Source organism: Suillus clintonianus (genome assembly GCF_016758775.1).
Source record: "Suillus clintonianus strain FC179 chromosome Unknown DEU56scaffold_147, whole genome shotgun sequence".
Classification (NCBI taxonomy): Eukaryota; Fungi; Basidiomycota; class Agaricomycetes; order Boletales; family Suillaceae; genus Suillus; species Suillus clintonianus.
This window is the reverse complement of record NW_024539371.1, coordinates 29108-49114: the sequence shown is the minus strand read 5'-3', so window position 1 is coordinate 49114 and position 20007 is coordinate 29108. Positions and strand designations below refer to the sequence as shown.

Here is a 20007-nt window from a genome sequence, read left to right as displayed (position 1 = left end):
TGTTATGTTCGGCGATGGGGGTCAAAGACAGCACCGAGGCAAATGCACTCTGAAGATGCAGGAGAGTGCATAATTAAGCAGCCTCCATTATCACGCTGGGCCGGGGAATAGTCAGTGATCAGCCATTGATTGTTCTCACTCCACACGAAGGAAATATTCGAGTATGAATTAGGGACAAAATTGAAAGGGAAAGTAAACCTTGAGTTGACGAAAAGTTGACGAGAGGAGGACATAAGCAGAACGTTCACTATGCGATCGGCGCGCGCTGTCAGAGGAAATGAATCCCCTAGCAAGGCTAGCATGCAATGTTCAAGCACGATCCGTAATAACCGGATCACGAGTGAAGATCAATTCGTCCTGGGTTCCTGCCCCGTCGTGGCACGTTCCATCAGCCAAGGCTTCCAGGGCCCAGAGGCGAGGAGAAGGATGATAATGCCATCAGGAGAAAAGTCCGACTCGGAATCAAGGTGCTAGTTTAGCTCCGTGATCGGTGCTTTGCAGCTTGTGGCGAACGCCCGACTAGCGGCATGTCTAAAGCTCAGGGATATGTTGCGCCAACCCTGCCAAGTTTTACCCCTTCAAGCTTGTGCTTCTGGTTTCGGGTCAAGTAGGCCCTCAAATAATTAAATAGAAGTAGTGTCTTGTTGCTGTGAAGTGAACTTAACACTGGTTATGGCCGGCAGCAGTTACCTTCCGTGAATTTTCTTGCTTAACGTCGTCGAGCACGCCATGGACGACGAAGCCCAGCCCGTGACGATCTACATAACTTACATTCCCAGTGTTGGCGCGATATTTCAAACTTGGAAGCCCTGTTAAAGCCAATCGAGTCAAGATATTTGAGATGTGATGTCGTCTAAGTGCGTACGATTCTGAAACAGAAAGCATGAATGACTAGGTATGCAGTGTACAGTAGTGAAGGGAAGATCAGGAATACAGTTACTAGCGCTGTATGAAACCAAAGAACACCAACACCAATCAGAGAAAAGAAATTTCCGAGCCTTGATAATGTTATATCACCAAATGTCCTACGGACGAGAAAAAGTTACATTGCTAGCTGTGGCTCGGCTGTATACCCTCCAAAGCCCGGGTGGATGCCTGGTATTCCGAGATTGTAAACCTCTGCGACACCGTTCAGGTGCGGTCCTTCTGGCCAGGAGAACCTTTGAAATCGATCAGTCAAGCTGCAGAGAAGCGCAGACACGAAACATACCCTGGCATCATCATGTTGTTCCACCAAACATCGTTGAGCGCATGCATAGCTGCCAATGTCCCACTCTCCGAGAGCACATCTGCCATCCCAACATCCACATCGTTATCTAAAGTTCCGTGGGTTGGCTGAGTGTGCGAGTAAGCAGCCTCGGACTGTATCATGGGAGTTGCGGAAGGAGGCGTGGCTGCCTGCGATGAAGAGCTCGAAGTGCCTCGGTTGAGATTCATCTGCATGGAATCATTGTCACGTCCTTGCTGTGACATATCTGATGTTGGTCCACCAGAGTATCTCGTTCCTGAAGATGACAACGAAGGTTGCGAAGCAAAGCCACGAGACTCGGGTTGACGAGAAACCTGGCTTTGAGGTGGAACATGTTGAAGACGCCCACCAACAGCACCTCCACCTTTCCTGTGCCTCGTAAGAAGGCTAGCGAGGAATCGAGCATATAGACGTGGTGTGTGGCGTTCATCAATAGCAAGATCTTGAAGCGTCGTGATCAGGCGGCCGATGAGTTCGAATATCTCATCCTCCATCTGACGGGTCAACAGCTGAGCAAACTCAGGACGCAGAAGCTAAGTGGCGAGGTGAGGATAGCGCTACATTGGATACAGAAGCTATTCACCTTGAGCATGAATGCAGAGGCAAAAGACGCAAAGACAAAGTGGCCTTGGAGTATTGTGAGACCAAAAGCATCGCGCATTAGAATAGTATCTTACCATCAGGGGCAGAGCGCATGAGACCACTGGGTGCCAGCACTTCGATCATTTGCTTGATGACCACCTTTGCGGAGTCGAAGCACTATGTAAAGTTCGGTAAGCTGGCTTGGGATACAAGAACACAGCAATGCCGACCTTGTCAAGAAAAACGTTGTCACTAGCCTCCATGCCTCGTTGGAAGGCGTGTTGAAATCCGAAAGAGTACATGACAAGACGTGAATAGCTGACCAAGCTAGATGCACATTAGCTAGTCTCGCAGAAGATCGACACACAAAACTTACAAGGGCAGCAGAGTGCAGCGAAATAAACTTCCGGGATCTAAGGGACAAGGAATGAACACGTGTTGAACCATGGCCTTCTGGAATGAAATCGTACCTCCAGGGTCAGATTCCTCATTAAAGCGCCTGGTCCATTCCTCAAAATAGTTTGTAAGATGACGATCGTGTTCTAACGTAACCTGAAGGAAGTTGATACCCTGCAAGGCCGCCTTAGTTGCGAAGCAGACACCAATTACAGCGCACAAACCTTGTTCAAACCGGTCGGCGAGTGGGGGTCCGAGAAGATATCATCGTGGAACCGGCCCACAATGCGAAGAAGCGTTGAGTAAGCACAGAGGTGAATATCAAACTAATCGGTGCAACTGATCAGCACCCCAAAACGAGACGATATATTTAGAACGCACCTTATCTCTGTAACGAGATTGTTTGTACCAGTCCGCGGAATGACGAGTGATATAGTCCTCCTTAATAGTCGAGGGCTTGCCAAACTGCGTAGCAGTCGATCTGTCGATATTGAAACATATCATCCACACGCGAGTGCGATTCAACATCTCCCGCTCCTGGCGCTCCGTCTGCGGCTGTGTCGTAGAAACCTGATGCAAGTTCAAGTCTGTCGCGATCCTGGAGTGACGTCAGCAAGCTCCACACACTAAAGTGGGTATATTGCATACCGCGCTGCAAGTCCTGTGTACAACCAACTTCTGTCTTCCTCCCACTTGCGAGCTGGGACAGCATAGATGCTCATAAGAATGTAAGCTTGACATAACTCGACGGATTTCCAGCCGTCAATGAGCGCATTAGCCGCAGAGTGCTTCGCAAAGTGCATAGCAACAGGATAGATCTCAGACTTCTCCTTGTAATACCGCGAAGAAATAGCACAGACTAGGCGTCTCAAGTCAGGCATTTATCACATAATGTCAAAAGATTGGTTACGTACTAACTGTGAACAAGAACGGACACCTTTGGAAGATGGATTGAGATGTATGTAACGTGGGATCGAGGAGACCAATGAATGGCTGCAAGACAGATAAGTTGCAACTTCTAGCGATGGAAACATATACTTACATTGATTTGCTTCCAGAATCTACGTTGGCGGACATGCGTCAGCCAAAGGAAATTAAACAAATGTGTGGACTTACATATCAAATAGCCTTTCGACATCAGTGTTGTTCACGAGTCCGTGTTGAACTATCTCCGGCGTATGCTGCTCCACCAAGTTTTTGCGGATATTCAAGTTCGAAGCAGGACCTAATAGGTTGGTGAGAAACAGCATGTATCGTTGTTTCGCGACGGCATCTTACCAGGCAAGAAATACTCCTTATTCGCCACACCCTGCAGTAATTACCGTCATAAACAGGGGCTGGCGTCATGAAACACAACCATCACTTACCACATTGTCATCATCGTCTTCAGGTTTCGTGTTACTTCCACCTGCACCAGTGTTGCCGCCCTGGCGTCCTCTACCTTTACCCTTGTCTTTATCCTTGTCTAAAGACAAGTTTGCAAGCAGCCCAATAGGCACAGCAGCATCAGGGAGCGTGTCCCTAACTTTCTCGACGTCCTCTTCTTCGACAGGACCCTCTTCGGCATCGGGATCGTCATCCTCGGAATCATCCATAACAACAGCAGAAGGGTTGCGCAAGTTACGAAGGAAGTTAGGGTCGGTAGGCGCAGCCATTCCCGGTGACCTTAAACTAGCCTGAAGACGATCAAGCCAGTCAACAACGTTCATGTTGTCACTGTCAGACGGCGAAGTCGCTGCTTTGTAGGACGCAACCGAAAGCGGCGTCGCAAGGTAAGGGTTGTGCAACTGTTCGACAAAGGGTGTCAGTCACTGACGATATCAAAGTATCATGCCAAACGACCCACCTGCTTCAATAGAGACTCTATGATCTGGTCTTTATGGCGGATCTGAGCCAAGAGGTACTCTCGTTTGCTAACACGGGGAGGGTTGTATGAGTATTGCGACATCGTGGACGACATAGTATTAGAGGATGAAGACGATGAAGACGAAGACGAATCAACAGATGAAGATCGCGAACGGGGCATGTGAAGAACAGCCAACGAACACAAAACAGGGGGGAGGATGATTGATCACCAAAAAGCATCGAGGTTTAAATAGGCACCAAGGCAAATGCGATGATCGACAACCCGAACGCAAGACTAGCACGACTTGTGCTTGGTTCGAAGTATGAAACGACAAAAAGAGAATAGCGGAGACGGCAACGGAAAGTGTGAAAAGATTGACGGAATGAGATGTCCGAGAATGAAGAATATCGAAAGATGTCTCGAGGCCGGCACAGATCTCGTGATATGCTCGAGTTCACAGCTGTCGTATCCCATTTGACTTAGCGGGAAGGCCAGCTAATGCCGAGACAAGCGTAAAAAAACAGTCGGTACAAAAACATGCCCCGGTTCCAAAAAAAGAACGACAAGTTACGACATCCGAAATGAAGGATGATCGTCGCCTTAAAATCAGAAGGACGAGTTCAGGGACTTACTTTGGCGCCGTCCTGGGCTTACGACCCTCTACGATGCATGGGTGCCCTCCGGTGGCACAACGCTTGCAAGTGCTAGCCCCATCCGGAAAGTCGCATTTCATCTGTAATGTCAACCGGAGACGAACGAAACAGCAAACCGATGTTAGAGATCGAATGAATAGGTACGGATCGATCAGATGAGGTCAGTCACAATTACAGGACATCCAATCCATACCAAACGAGGAGTACGGTCCATTTCGGGTGGAAAAAGTCAAATTCCGATAATCAAAGGGTCCAAGTGCCGGCAACGCGGCGCGCAAAATGTGCGGGGTACGTCGCACATTTGAGTCGTGCCGAGTGGAGGATATTGACGGTTCCGAATAGAGAAATAGGAGGTGTGCATGACATAAGATGTGGATGGAAGCCCACAGGTGTGATGAATGCACGAGCCAACACCGGAGGTTAAGAAATCGTAGTTGCAGGAGAAACGATGATGCCGTACGATGGACCCACAACAGCCCCAGAAAGGAGAAGCGGCAGTCCAGAAGGAGGGCCGAAGTAGTAATGGCACGAGTTTTCGTCGAGGCAGACGTCAAACATCGAGGTATGTTCGGAACAGAGGTACGCCGGAGACAACATGAATTCATGACGAAATGCATCGTGGCGTAGATTGCAAGGATATCGATTCATCATGGATAGGAGAAGAGAAACGAGAATGTGGTAAGCAATCAGATCGTAGCACCTCGAAATATGGAAAGGAAGCGCGGAAAAGGAAAATAACGTACCTTCAGACGTTTGCAATGTGTACACGCTCCAGTTCTGCAGCGGCATTCGTGAGAGTGCAGAATCAGAAAACGATGGAAGAGGTAGAAGATACGTAGTAATAGTTGGCGCGGAAGTATCGCCGAGCCGAAAATATGGAACGTGTGGGGCAAGACACGCCAGAGACCAGTGCCGGATAGGAATAAGTCCATTAGGCAAGAAAAGGCGTCATCATTGTCGGCGCGTGTATTTTCACGAGGAAATCACCCCAGAAGAACAAGTCCAGACACCGTACGGATAGGCGAAAAGCATGACGACAAAAGCGTGTAGAACGTGCATATAGCCGGGTCACACGACAAGAGGTTGTCAAACCGGCAGAATGACGAAATCAAGAAGCGGGCCACGGAATTAGAGCAAGTTAAGACCAGCCAGGATGTCGAGTCGGCAATGTAAGAAGGCGCGGTGACGTCGAGTCGGCGTCAAGAGTTTAGCGTCGGTAACAAATGTAGCCGGAGCGGCAAGACAGAAAAGGTAGCCGGTGTCGGGAAGTCGGCACAGGAACATCGCCAGATAGCCGGTTCGGGTTGTGTGTGTCAATTGAACAAGGTTGTTTGGAAGGTTTAGCAGTAGGGGATCCGCAGCGATCAGAAATCGAAGGGCCAAGACATACGTTGCGCAAGCAGAACAAGTGGAGATAAAGAGCAGCCAAAAAAGTTGAAAAGAGGAAGATTTACCATAGCCATCCGCACCGAGGAACAAGGAGTAGGAACACCAATGAAAAAAGCAACAAAAAAGGGGAAGAACGATCAAACGTAGAATGGCACAAGTTAAAGCACATCCGACCAGCGCGCATTGCAGACCGGAATGAAAAAAAAAGAATGACAGTGCCATCACAAACGAAAGATTTGAGTAAACGGAAGGAGCAAGCACAATTGACAGGCGCGAACATTCATGTAGAATGCAAGCAAATGAAGCCAACGTTCCAGATGGCGCGATGTCAGCGGAAATTGTGTGTGATAAAGAAAAAAAGAAACCAGGACCAAAACCAAGATCATGATATAAGGATAGAGCACAGCGCAGGCGGCAAGCAAGGTTCCATCCAGCATGCAAGGTCATGCATGCATCAAGGTCATATACACGTCCAAGGTTAGTCCGGTTGTTTTGGCCGCAGTAACACCGTTAAAGAGTCACCAGAAACATACATTCGGATGCAATGTCGATCGAGTTAGTTAGTATCGGGGCCATCAATTGACATAACCAGGAGCAGTCGTCATCAGGGCCAGCAGTATCGAGCGTGCACAAGATCAGAACAGTGACGTCGCGCCGACACAAACGAGTTTAGTGACCACACAAGCGCCATCGGACCAAACCATTTGCAGAAACACGACCCCAGAACGACGCGTCCACGAAGCAGGCGAGGAAACAGAAAAGGAAGAAAACGTACAAAACACAGCCCGATCAGCACACTATTCCCGATTCGATAAAAGTACAAAGTCACTGACTTGCGTTGACCCATCCCTGTAGCCGCGCCTTGCGGAGGCATAGATGGTCCAGCCCATTCTACTACGTCGTCATCATCGCTGTCATCATCACTGTCACCACCCCCACCCGCGCCTTGAGATGTTGATGGCCTTGGTCGCTTTGGAGCACGGGCTCTTCGGGTTGCTGCAGGCCGAGCAGCGGGCGGCTTCGGTACGATTGCAGGGCGTGCAGGACCTGCCTGAGACATTGTGGTCGTTGCTGCAGTAGTAGGCATGATCGTGCGCGGGCGCATCTGCACACGCTGTTGTGGTTGTTGTTGCTGTGGCGCTGCTACGGTTGGCGGCGATCCTGGGGTCACAGTCGAGATCGACGAAGTCGCAGCATGGCCCATACCCTGAGAAGCCATATGTACGTTACCCGAGCTAGCAGATGAAGCCGGATGCCCCGAAGACGAATCGTCGAATGAGGAGGACGTAGGGTGGCTTGCGTACGAGGCCGGGGAGACAGAGTCGTGAGAGCGAGGGAGTCCAAGCAACGGGCCTGTTTGTGTGGGAGGTAGAAAAAGAAGAGATAAGCGTCAGCATGGTGCGCTAGAAGATACGGAACCCCGCGATAGATGGTAGCAAAGAGATGTGACAACACGGAAGTACAAAGATGATGCTCGGGTACGATGGGTCAGCTATGCCGGGGCGCTAGTTTTGGCCGTGAGGTGATCGATTAGCGCCGTTAGCGCATATATAACGCGTAGATCGCCATAACCTGCCCTGCATCCCATGTCATCCAGATAACGAGAAGGTAGTGCGAGTGCTGGGGCAACAACCCATTGCATCCAAAAGGGGCTTACGAAGTTTCATCATGTAATATAGCACAACGAAACCTTGAGCATTGACCCCGCATCAGCAACGAAACCAATCACGCCTCCCCCCGTTCTTCTATATGAAATAGAGCCGATCTCTTGATAGCGATTGATCAAGAGCTCCGTCCACAATATGCCTATCAATAGCTTGAGCAGCACGCAGCCAATAAACATGCATCACGTGTTCGAGAACAGGCGTTGAGTTAAGCCAGCGCCAAAACAAAATCGAGAAAACGCTCCCCGTTCCTCAATATAGCTGTTGATCTCTTGAGCAAAGTGCCCAGAGCTTCGTCTAGAGAGCTATCAATAGTCATCGGCACCGCACCAATATCAAATCGGGAGTGCGCCTTCCCAATTTCAATATCAAGAAACATAACAAGCGAAATCAAAACAACGATTGAAACAAAATACACTCACCCCCATCACTAGAAGGCGTATGCGAATTCGTAGGTGGCGTATGAGGCCCAAACGTCGCATAAGGCGAGTGTGGAGACATTGAATGCGCGTGTGGCGTAGGCGCGGGCGCGTGAGTTGAATGCTGTCAATCAATCAGTGATTGAAGCGAGCGATGATCGCAAATCGGGAGGAAATTGATGAGAACGTTTCCGCGGAGGAGAACAAGGGGAGGATAGCATGAAACGATTGTCCGTCAGCGCAATTCAAGATCAAAGACGAGAATGAGGTGTGAAGTGTAGAGGAAGGTACATGGGCGCAGAAATATCCACGTCCACGTACGCTGTCCAACCCCGAAAAACCAGAAGAGAACGGGGTACAAAGTCTAGGAACAGTACCCCCATACACTGGCGCATATATGCATGCCATCCAACCAGTATTTGAAAAACGAGCCCGCGTGTCCGAAATACAAACGGAAGCGAATGAGACCCGAAGTAGAAGGAAAGAGTGTATCCCATCGCGATCAAAGAATAAAGATGAGAATGAGAATGAGAATGAGAATGAGAATGAGAATGAGGCAAGGTTCACGAATACCGTCCAAACCCCAAAAACATGCACAAAGTATAGGAAGAGTACCCATACACTGGCGCATATGTGAACGCGAGGCACGATTAATAGGGGGAGTACCCATATGAAGGCGCATACATCCATGTTTACGTTAAAGAACACTCACAAGAGTAGGCACACTCCGACTCCCTTGCGTGTTCATCGCATAATACATATCGTTCTGGAGGTAATACGGGTCTGGCGGCCCCGTTGGATAGTGTTGAGACTGTTGGGGTGGATTCGGAGGGGCGTGGACCTGAGGTTGGACATGAGTTTGGGTCGAAACATGAGGGTGCGATTGCGACGGGACGTGAGGATGAGATTGGGTTGGAACGTGGGGGTGCGATTGAGACGGGACATGAGGATGATGGGATTGTGTCTGGCCATGCGTGAACTGGCTCTGTGGCCTCGCCTGGCTCGTCTGACCCTGGGAAAACTGTGGGGTAGGCGGGAATTGAGGTTGCTGAATTTGGAATTGGGACTGGGTTGGTGGAGGCGAGAAGTGGGGTTGGGATTGCTGAGCTGGGTATTGCTTCTCAGGTTCTATTGGTGAGAACTGGCCTTGTGCGATTAATTGGGTAGTACGTTGTGCAGCGAGGGCTTGGCCTGTTGGCTGTGGTTGAGGAGGTTGGGTTGGTGGAGGATTGGGAGGAACAGAAGGAACTTGGAGTTGAGGGACCTGTGAGTATTGATGTTGCTGGAAAGGGTACTTCATCAGAGGAAGGAAAGAGAAAGACGAAAGAAATATGAAATGAAGAAAGTGAAGATAAAGGGGATTCGGACGTAAACGGAATAGGTAAGTAATAATCCAAAGGATAGAAAGGAGGCAGACACCTCGAAAGCGTAAATCACGTGAGAGGGTGATTCAAAGACTTACCTGGCTTTGCGCGCCTCCCTGCCTATAGTATCCAGAAGACCGGGAACCACCACGTGCCGAACGCCGTGGTGCGGGTATAATGGGGCGCTGTTGCAGCTGCTGTTGCTGTTGACCTTGACCTTGAGCAAATGAATACTGGGTTGTCCCTGCGGCTTCGAAATCGTATGGCTGCTGCTGGAAGGTCGGGTGTTGTTGGGGAAAGTATTCACCTCCTGGAGGTGTAAACTGGGTGTCCCAAACGTTGAGAGGTTGCTGAGCAGGAAAGCCGGAGGCTTGAGCGGGGTCATAGAAGGAAGAGTTGGCGACGATCATCTGAGAGTTTGGAAACCACTGCTGGTCACCTGTTGTTGCTGGTGTGGTTGTGGATTGGTGGAAAGAAGCAGAAGAAGAAGAAAGGGAATGTCCTTGAGTGCGTGACTGGTTATCTTGTAGTTGTTCGCTCGCTATCGTAAAAGTTAATTAGTTTCAATGTAGTGGAGGAGTGGGGGACTTACATCCGGAGGGTTGGATTGCGGAATGAGTTTGATCGACGTCAGCTGGGGTTCGGCGGTTTGACATGCCGACTGAATCCTCGTTTGATTAATAGAATTAAATGTAGATCGAGTCCAGTATCGTGTCTTGAAGGGTAAAGTCGTGAAAGATGATGAAAAGTCGTATGTCGGATTCAACAATTATGTTTTGTCTTTGGACTGAAAATAAGATCCAGAGCAAATCCTCCCTTAGTCGTCCTCGAAGATAGGTTCCAGACTCCTAGCGTACGTCTCTTCTATCCAAGTTCCCCGGGTGTGCGAATCACCGGGTTCAATCAGAGTCGCGTCACTGATGATAATTCGTGTCTTTGTGGATTGTTCAGCGAACGAGTTGCGGCACACGCATTAATGTAATGCATGCAATGGCTTGAATGCTTCGAACGAGGACAAGACGACGTCGACAAGAAAATGAATGCTAAACACATGGCTGCTCTTTATTTAACTAATCCCACTCCCGTAAAAGCTAGCTGCACTCGATAATTAACCGCCGTCCAATCACAACTTGATAATCCTAATTTGTTTCCGCGGCTCCGGTCATTCATCCCTAACCGGTCATCCTTCCTTAACTCGGCGTCGGTCTGTGACCGTCTGTCTTCACTGTTTCACAGCCCCCGGTGCACAATCCTCTCAAGAATCTGTGTAAAAAACATATGTTCTTCAATATGTCTCGCACCGCAAAAAGTCCACTCGCTCTTTGCCGAATTCAAATAACGTATCATAGTCCTACCGTGACGTCCTCTCGCTCCGTGCTGTGCCATCTCTCCCGAGATACTTGCTCTATCCTGCAACCCATTGGTCACTTTTGACGCGACAGCTTTAAATTTTCAAAGTACCGCATGGTTCATCGTGCTCGTGCCTTACGACGATCCTCCACGACCTCTTCTTTTACACCGCTCGCTACTATTTCAAGGGAGCAATTCTCGTGCTCCCCGTTCATCCCCGCTCCTGGTACGCCCACCTTTATATACTCCCATGCTTCTCCGCGAGCGCATCAGTTCAGTTCAATTTATAAGTATGTACACTCTCTTTCAAATTTCAACTTTTTACATGTCCCACTTCAACTCTTTCATTTTCATTCATATCTCCCACCTCACGTGATCCTCGATCGTCAGGTTTTCACATTCAACAATCGGGTGCCGCATCGCCACGATACGTAGCTTGTCCGTCACTTCGGCTGCACCCCCGCCACGATGCCCTCATACCACGTCACACTTGGGACCACGCCACGCTTCTTTCCTAACATCCCTCACTTTGCCCCCCTCTAGCTATGGAACACTTTACACCAGTATTGTATCCTGCCCGACCGATACGCCCCACCGGGAGATACTTCATTACGTTTCATTTCCGCGCCCCACGCACTCCGTGTCGCATCGTACATCTTTGGAACGCTTTGCCCCACATCGTCGCATCCACGAAAGCGCTGGCAAACGCGTCTCCGAGTTACATCTGTGCGAACGACGCGTTCGCGTGCGTACGTAAGTACATTAGTCAACGCTATCAATACTCATCCTGATTCTGCTTCGAATTGTTGTCTCGCCCGCGTTCGTTATCTTCTTCCCTCGCCCGTCACGTCTTACCCGTCACCTGACAATGCACGTTCATCAACAGTACTTGTTCTAGCCTAGCCTAGTCCTCAATCCGTCGGGTGGCGTAGGCACAACTCACAAGCTTGGAAAGCGCAGTCGCCCAAAAATAGTATTGGTGTCTATCACGCTCATAACCTTTGCAGTACTGATGCTGGCGCTGGCGCCGACACTGAGAGTTCGAACGGACCAAGTTGATTTGAATTTGCATCGAATTAATCCATATCACCCGACAGAATCCGAACGAGTTCTCCCGCCTTCTTCTCCTTCTCGACATCCCACCCTACGCATCTCATAATGATCACAGCTGCAACGCAGATCCCCCAGCTTAAATTGTGGCACCGCCGCCGCTCCCTTTCAGCGTCTTCCATGGATTCGGATTTGCACTCGCCAAAGACAGTGCTACTAGAGGGCTCACTCACTCACGACAAGATTTCCGTCGGAACGGACTTCGGAACGCGTCGTTCTGCATCTGATCCCCACATCCCAACACTAATATTAATCTCGATCGCTATATACAGGAGGTGGCACCGCATGCAGATGCACATGCCTGCGTGATCTGCTCTGCTTGTATCAAGTTCGAAAGATCCGCTACTGTAACTAATAGCAGCTATCGTTTGAACTTCATACGGGCAGATCCTCCCTTTTTTGCACGTGATGATCGAAGCTCTGGGGACTAGAGGCGCGCATGCATATGCATACGGTACGGCAAGATATGTATGTGTATTGGATGGGATGACGGGATACCCGCGGCTTTGACTCCGAGGTGCATGCAGCGGAAACTAAAGGCCAGTACCAGCCAGGCGACGTCCATACTTGTTCTTGGAGTTGATCTTAGAGTCATAGCCATCCGATATCACATCGTGTCACTTGAGCTTGGCATGTATATGTAGATCCTCATCCCCCCATGCACACGCTGGAATTCTTACCCGCGGCTTAGCGCTGAGAGTCCGAGGTTCTACCTATCTGCAGACGGAGTAATTTACGACGAGGAGCTTCAGTATAATTATAGCTTGGTGTAGACGTTCACTGTTGACATCCTCCCTGATTCAATATATTCAGCTCCGAGGGGATATAAATATTGGGCAGAGGTCGATGTGTGGTTTGGACGGCGCGATTTACCCGATATTTAATGTTACGAGTCAGTATATGCACTTACTTCATTACTTGGTTTCGGGAGAAAGATAAGTACTTGCTTATGATAGGCAGTCCTTCTTGACCTTGTGCCTCTGTAGGAGAATCACTCGATTTTAGAGTCTGGCCTGGGATTGTATGTAGGTCAGCGCTGGGCCAAATTTAAAGACTCATATCCTTTTCTCCTTTCATCGATTTGTTTGTTTTCCGGTCGTGTTTTGACGCTGAAGCGCTGAAGAGTTCTTCGACTTTCTTTCTCATTTGAAATTTCACGTGCACATGATTTAACCTCGGCTCGGCAACTTCCATCCTTCCCTTTGCCGGATGCTTCCAAAGTCTCGTCGATGGTTTTGGTTTCCTTCTTCGAATCATGGTTAGCCCACGTGCACGCCCAGCGCTGAGCCTCATTAATTGTGTTCAAGCGCTCAAGTCACGACACTTTAAAACCGCCCACCACGTCATTTCTGGCGTTTCTAACAGGTTGTTCTGGTTGCACATTCGGTGTTGGAAGCAGGTGTCTCAATGGTTTCGATCATCGAATTTGCTACACGAACACTTGCACCGTCATGGATCCTGAGTATTTGGTGTTTTGCGTTTGCTACGACGATGCGTTGAATATTCACGGATTCAAGTAGCTGAGGTCAAGACTCGAGATGTCCCTCCTCCGATGCTCTTGGTTTGTGGAGGGTCCAGCATCGATGCACGGCTGATTCTTTCGCAGACCATGATCATCTGCTATGGGATGGGGATTGGGCACCGCTGTCGAGTCTCGATTGACGTAGGCAGTTCAAGCCTCAGGGCACCTTGGTGTGTTCACATTTTGGTTGTATCTTCTTGACTTTTTTATTTTTATTTTTAAGATTCATCTCTGCACTTGCTAAGGCCAAAGCTTGGTTCAAGTCACGCGCACGGTTGGAATATACGCATTATCACGAAGTCCCCAGTTACTGATACTTATACTTATATTGTTACAAAGTCAGCGTTGTTTCGTATTTCGCTGGATTGAACGCTGATTAACTATTCTGAGCAGCTTCTAGCCATGATTGTGACTATCAACGAAGTCGAGGCTCGGCCATGAAAAGTCAAGCAACCAAGGCTGGGATATTCCTGCGCCAATACTGGGTGCTCATTTTCATCTCTCATTTCTCATCATCTGATATCACTATCGTAGTGCAAGTCACACGGGGCCGGGCCGTTTCGAAGGATTCCAGACCCAAGTAAGTCTAGCATTTTTCTCTATGTCTTCTCTGTTCCTTTTCGGCACCGCTGGCGCTAATTATCGCGGGGCCCGCTCAACGGTGTTGTGTTGTTCGCGTTCTAGTCTCTTTTCTTCTTCTTATATTCAGGGGCCGCCGGTACGAGGCTTGTTACGGCTGGACTATACATAATATGGGCTCGGCCCGTCCACTCATGTGGGTGCTAGAATCTCCGCATGCTGATTTTGCACAGATCACGGACTTGAGCTATAGTGCATGGGGCTTTGGATTGGGAGCGGCTGGAGTGGCGGTGCGGTGGTGTGCCAACTAGGGAGATGCTGAAGTCAATATGTAGAGACGAGTAGGGAGCTGGGCAAAGCGATAACTTGACAGTTTGACGAAGCTGTGGCCCGGCAATCTCCGGAATCAATTGGAAAAGGGGCTTTTTTCCAACTTTTTTCGTCTTCTCCCGTGTCATCATAATTCGTGTCTTCGAGATCAACCAAGAACCTTTCTTGTGTCGTGGATCCATGATTTCTCATTTTGGAAGAACCACTCTGTAATATCGCAGCGTAGCTGCGCTGCCATATCCTGATTTCGTTTCATACAATGAAATTTTACGCTATGCATTGGTGAATCACCCCCTCTTTCAATACATGCACTGATCTGCTATGGTATAGACTCACCGAACGGTACAGTGTCGCGATAGTCAAAAAATGGGGAACAAATACGCCATTGAACTTGGTGCCCAAAGATTGGTACAGGTTCATTCGTCCACGGCCACCTACTACTGCGTCCACATCAGAATGCTTGCGCACACACAGAGATACCTCGAACACGTTCAAGCTCGATGTGAGGAAAAGACTTTGTTTTAATCTGGAGCTCAATTCCTTCTACTTAACCCATCGATAGCTTGGCCTTGCTTGGCCATGGTATTCTACCGGCGACTCCGAGGATGATCAGCGGTGTAAGTGCTTTTGGTGGCCGTTGACTTATGTGAGACCTGCGGCCGACACGTGTCTGAGTACCAAATACATCTCCTCGCGCTATCCGCAGGAATGGAACACCCTTTGACATATGGATCCGAGTTAGTCTCTGTGATCAGAGATTTTAGAAAACGGCTCTCAGCACTGACAGCTATCACGGATCCTCATTTGTTAGTCGATGTTCTCGGAGACCGCGTCGCTCCCCAAGGTCAGGTTTCCATCGCGCACACGCAAGACTCGGAATCCGAGGGTTATCGATGCTGGTCGCTGCATGTATGGAATTGGTATGAAGGTGGTCAAGATGATGTAGGCGTCTCCTCTCGTCTATCATTCAGAAGTTCACATTTGACCTTTCAAAGGACATATGTGTGGTTGGCGAAGGCCCGGCTTTCTCGAAAATTTCTTTCTCGCCCAAGAGAAGCTTTTAGCTCTCACAGCGCATGGTGATATAGAGCTTATGACGCCGAGGACCTGTCAAAGGCACCACGGCTTCAGGCAAGGTTTGCGCTGCCTATCCGTACAAGGATAAGGGACTCTGAATGATCAATGGTTATTATTAAATATCCGTGATCCTTCCGGTTGCGCACATCTTGTGGCTCCGGATTCGTGAACGTTGGATTTGAACAATAAGCCCTGCAGATCGTGTCATAATTTTATCATATCCACTCGTCTGTTTTTGATGGATATTCCTCTGACGTGGTTCAACGCGACTTTAGAAGAAGATGGGCTGACCATTCCGTGGTCATCATGGTGTCTGACCAATATATTATTAGTTGTATAAATTGCCTACTCATCCATCTCGATCGTACGAGCAACACGACCATTGCACCATCAACACACCCTCGATCCGTATGTCATCTTCCTGAATGCAGTAACACGCCAATTATGCCTCGATAACAGCTCTATGCATCATCATTCTATCGAGGTCAACAATTACCAACATGGAAGACTTGCATGCTCAATAAACCTCCGTTTCTACAAGTAAAAGGTGCTCATCAAAGGTTGTAATCACTGTGATGTACTATACAACGAAATCTGTACTCTTTCGTTTGTCAAACATGTGGATGCGTTCTATAACAAGACTCCCATGATAATCCGTGAGCCATATGACTGAGATCTAATGGATGGTTGAGCGCTGGGATAACCCACCGCATCCCTAAAGGGCACCACCGGGGATTATAAGTTGGAGGGACCCAAAACAAAAGCTTGTCCTTCGGTCCGATCACAGCCCATCTGTCATGTTTCCGAATCCTCACTGGGAGTGTCGATGTGCCTTGTGTTGGAGCAGTGATTTCGTCGAGAAGTGCAGCGGTAGCATCGACAAGAGGATGTCCTGGATGCAGGGAGAAACATATGAGGTGTGGCTGCGGGTTTTCGGGAGTCTCGACATCCCACAGCCGCATGGTGTTGTCGTATGACAGTGACATGATATGTTGACCATCCGGTGAGAACGCAACAGATATGACAGGACCTTCATGTCCTTCGAGAGGTGGCCTGAGCGGCTCACCAGTCTCGGCATCCCACAAACGAATGGTGGTGTCGTGTGACCCCGAGACGATGCGCTTGCCATCCAGCGAGAATGCAACAGAGTTGACAGCCTTCTCATGTCCCATGAGAGGAAGCGGAAGACGCTTACCAGTCTCGACATCCCATAACCGAATGGTCTTATCGTCTGACCCTGACACGATGTACTTGCAATTCGGAGAGAATGCAACGGATCGGACCACTTTCTCATGTCCCACGAGAGGGGGGATAAACAACTTGCCAGTCTTGGTGTCCCATATTCGAACGGTACAGTCCTCTGACCCCGACACAATGTGCTTGCCATTTTGAGAGAATGCAAGGGACCGGACCTGCTTCGTATGTCCCACAAGAGGTGGGCTCAACAGGTCACCAGTCTTGGCATCCCATAACCGAATGATACCCTCGTATGACCCTGACACGATGCAGTTGCCATCCGGCGAGAATGCAACAGAGGTGACAGGACTATTGTGTCCTTTGAGAGGCGGCCGGAGTGGCTTAGCAGTCTCGGAGTCCCACAACAGAATGGTGTTGTCGGATAACCCCCATACAATGCGCTTGCCATCAGGCGAAAACGCAACAGAGGCGACATCATTCTTAGGTCCCTTGAGAGACGGTCGGAGTGGCTCGCCAGTCTCAGCATCCCAAAAGCAAATGTTGTTGTCGCGGGACCCCAACAAGCTGGGCTTGCCATCCAGCCACTCGGAGAATGCAGCAGAGAGGATGAAATCATGTTGCATGAGTGGTGGCTGCAGCGGCTCCCCAATCGTGGACTCCCACAAGCAAGAGGTACAATCCTCTGATCCAGACAGGATGCGCTTGCCGTCCGGCGAGAATGCAACAGAGGTGACATCACTCTCATGTCCCACGAGAGGGGGGATCACCAACTTGCCAGTCTCGGTGTCCCATAACCGAACGGTAAAGTCTTCGGACCCCGAAATGATGTGCTTGCTGTTTGGAGAGAATGCAACAGAGGTGACACATTGCTCATGTCCCTTGAGAGGTGGGCGCAGCAGTTTGCCAGTTTCGGCATCCCACAACCGAATGGTCTTGTCGTGTGAACCTGACACAATGTGCTTGCCATCTAGCGAGAATGCAACAGACGTGACAGTATCATCATGTCCCTCGAGTGACTGGAACAGCTCGCCAGTCTCGCCATCCCACAACCGAATGGTGCGGTCCCATGACCCCGACACGATGCGTGTGCTATCTGGCGAGAACGCAACGGACGTAACAACTCTTGTGTGTCCCTTGAGAGGTGGTCGCAGAGGCTCGCCAGTCTTGGCATCCCACAACCGAATGGTATTGTCATGGGACCCAGACACGATGAGCTTGCCATTCGGCGAGAATGCAACAGAGGTGACATTCTTTTCGTGTCCCTCAAGAGGTGGCCGTAGCGCCTCGCCAGTCTCGGCATCCCACAACCGAATGGTCTTATCCTCCGACCCTGACACGATTCGCTTGCCATCTGGAGAGAATGCGACAGAGTTGACAGTCTTCCCATGCCCCACGAGAGGAAGAGGAAGACGCTCGCCAGTCTCGGCATCCCATACCTCGATAGTACCCCCCAATAACCCCGACACGATGCGCTTGCCATCCGGAGAGAACGCAGCACACTTAACAAAGGAACGTGCGCGCATCACCTGCTGAATCACCGGCCAGGATACATTGTGGCCAGAAACGATGCGCAACACTGAAGGAAATGCATTTGCGAACTTCGTGAAGATGCGGGACTCCTTTGGTGAAAATGGCAGCGCGGATAGGTATAAATGGGGGGTACTGAAAGAAATGGGGAGGCCGAATATGCGAATGAATCTCTGGGCATCTGCAGCATCGTCTGAGATATCTTTGCATTCTGTTGAGTAGGGCTGGTTCACATCAGAACAACTGTGTAGATAATAAGGTCGCTTGGACAAACCTTGACCCACTCAATCACAGATAACAGCGAGCCAGCGGTTGTGTTGATCATCTTGAGCAGACTCAGCGCTTCAAACCAGAAGAGTAAACGCTCGTGGTTAAAGAATGCTCGAACCGCATAGGCGAGGCGCAAGTGAAATGCTGCCTGACGCAGATGATCGGTCCAGAATCGACAGGAATAGGACAGCTCTGGGGAGATGTGCTGTTTGACTCGTTCATCCAGGTCGGAGATATTGGAATTAGGGAGGTAAGAACTAGGTAGTCCGCATATGTTGAATCGTAGTTCATGCTCCATGACTCCAAGGGAGGCAAATGCAAGATCTTTGTGGACGCTAGATGTGTCGACAAAGAACTCGCCACTCCGCTTTCTATCTGTGAGAAAATCGGGAAAAGACGCATGAAGGGGGCGGACAACAGCAGATGGATCAGCAATTCCGCTCAGTAGAGCAGCCATGGGTTTCACAATCGCAGGAACGATGTCTGGGTCGTTCTCCTGGAGGAAATAGTGTCTCAACGAGCGCAATGAAGTGAGAGGGAGTGGCTCCAGTGTTCCTAGCACTTGCGCCATCACGGAACGGAACCGAGCAAGACGCGCCTTACGCTGCGGCAGATTCTGCGGAAAGATTGATTTCAGCGTGAGTCTGTACATCTGGTCAAGCAGTGGGACTTCATCACGTTGGTGATGGCTTGTGATGGCTTGAAAACGTTCACGTGCAGTTGACCCAGGGTCGTTATCTCGCTTGATATATGTACAGGCGAGACGCGCCCACTCAAAGAGACCGCCAGCTTCACGTGCGAGGGAGGATAAGAGTTTGTCACCATGCAAGCCGTCCACATCTGAGAGTTCATTGGTGACATAGTGCAGAATGTCACCCTCAGTCGACGTAGATGGAATACTATCCATGGACTTTTGTCGCACATGCTTGACTCCATCTAACGCGTTGTAGATGTCTGGTAGAGGTCGTGATGTGAGAAGAATGCGGAAATTGGGAGAGAGCTTGGTTATGCAGCTTTCTTCGTCGACTTTGCCAGCCAGGATTCGAAGAAGATGTTCGCGTGTTTCATCATCGCCACTTTCATCCAATGCCTCAATGACAATCAAGGTAGGTCCTACCATCGCCTCCGAAAGCTTTGATGCAGGCTTCATGATCAACTCTTTCCACTGCTGCATGATGTCTGGCGTATTCGCAAGCGAACTGTCATGATGGACAACATCTGCTAGCGCGTGTCGCATTTGCTCGTCGCGGTCAGCGAGACCTCGTGCAATTGTCGTGAAAACTTTTTCATGACGTTGTTGGGCCACTCGAGTACGGTCAAAGCAATAGCAGGACCCCAAGCGTCCGAGCCCTCGAAAACGATCTGCAATCGTGTGGGCGATAGCTGATTTGCCCGTGCCAGCATTACCATGCAGCCAGAATACACGAGGAGCGTCATCCTCAGTGTTGTTGATCCAAGTCGTGATCTCATCCAGGATTGCCTC

General features: G+C 49.7%; 4 protein-coding genes across 4 annotated transcripts; all 4 read right to left on the bottom strand.

Moving 5' to 3' along the window:
• Positions 1-807: 807 nt before the first annotated feature.
• Positions 808-5251, bottom strand: DEU56DRAFT_838369 (fungal-specific transcription factor domain-containing protein). The gene is made up of 17 exons (XM_041354883.1): positions 4706-5251; positions 4074-4140; positions 3595-4014; positions 3506-3536; positions 3344-3452; positions 3270-3288; positions 3142-3220; positions 2876-3086; positions 2609-2825; positions 2452-2553; positions 2302-2401; positions 2208-2244; positions 2062-2158; positions 1927-2008; positions 1833-1876; positions 1211-1782; positions 808-1160 (listed from the first exon to the last, which is right to left on the bottom strand). The coding sequence occupies exons 1-17, from the start codon at positions 4804-4806 to the stop codon at positions 1043-1045; spliced, it is 2406 nt and encodes an 801-aa protein (XP_041202140.1). The 5' UTR covers positions 4807-5251; the 3' UTR covers positions 808-1042.
• Positions 5252-5756: 505 nt separating this feature from the next.
• On the bottom strand, positions 5757-6776 carry DEU56DRAFT_144555 (uncharacterized protein). The gene has a single exon (XM_041344759.1). The coding sequence runs from the start codon at positions 6560-6562 to the stop codon at positions 5855-5857; it is 708 nt and encodes a 235-aa protein (XP_041202139.1). The 5' UTR covers positions 6563-6776; the 3' UTR covers positions 5757-5854.
• DEU56DRAFT_144530 (uncharacterized protein) lies at positions 6659-9577 on the bottom strand. The gene is made up of 3 exons (XM_041344758.1): positions 8911-9577; positions 8202-8322; positions 6659-7468 (listed from the first exon to the last, which is right to left on the bottom strand). Exons 1-3 carry the CDS (start codon positions 9496-9498, stop codon positions 6720-6722), a joined length of 1458 nt encoding a protein of 485 aa, XP_041202138.1. The 5' UTR covers positions 9499-9577; the 3' UTR covers positions 6659-6719.
• Positions 9578-16141: 6564 nt separating this feature from the next.
• Positions 16142-16492, bottom strand: DEU56DRAFT_747820 (uncharacterized protein; the record flags this gene model as incomplete). The annotated part of the gene is made up of 1 exon (XM_041349298.1): positions 16142-16492. One exon carries the CDS (start codon positions 16490-16492, stop codon positions 16142-16144), a length of 351 nt encoding a protein of 116 aa, XP_041202137.1.
• Positions 16493-20007: the final 3515 nt, after the last annotated feature.

What these genes read in the sequence shown, in the direction of transcription:
- DEU56DRAFT_838369 (XM_041354883.1), bottom strand. Translation starts at nt 4,806, where the DNA reads ATGAAATGCGACTTTCCGGATGGGGCTAGCACTTGCAAGCGTTGTGCC. An exon ending in TAGAGTCTCTATTGAAGCAG is followed by an intron (nt 4,015 to 4,073) that starts GTGGGTCGTTTG and finishes TTTGTCGAACAG; the next exon opens with TTGCACAACCCTTACCTTGC. An exon ending in CGCTGCACTCTGCTGCCCTT is followed by an intron (nt 2,159 to 2,207) that starts GTAAGTTTTGTG and finishes ATGTGCATCTAG; the next exon opens with CTTGGTCAGCTATTCACGTC.
- DEU56DRAFT_144555 (XM_041344759.1), bottom strand. Translation starts at nt 6,562, where the DNA reads ATGACCTTGCATGCTGGATGGAACCTTGCTTGCCGCCTGCGCTGTGCT.
- DEU56DRAFT_144530 (XM_041344758.1), bottom strand. Translation starts at nt 9,498, where the DNA reads ATGAAGTACCCTTTCCAGCAACATCAATACTCACAGGTCCCTCAACTC. An exon ending in GTCGGAGTGTGCCTACTCTT is followed by an intron (nt 8,323 to 8,910) that starts GTGAGTGTTCTT and finishes ATTGATTGACAG; the next exon opens with CATTCAACTCACGCGCCCGC. An exon ending in TACGCCTTCTAGTGATGGGG is followed by an intron (nt 7,469 to 8,201) that starts GTGAGTGTATTT and finishes CCACACAAACAG; the next exon opens with GCCCGTTGCTTGGACTCCCT.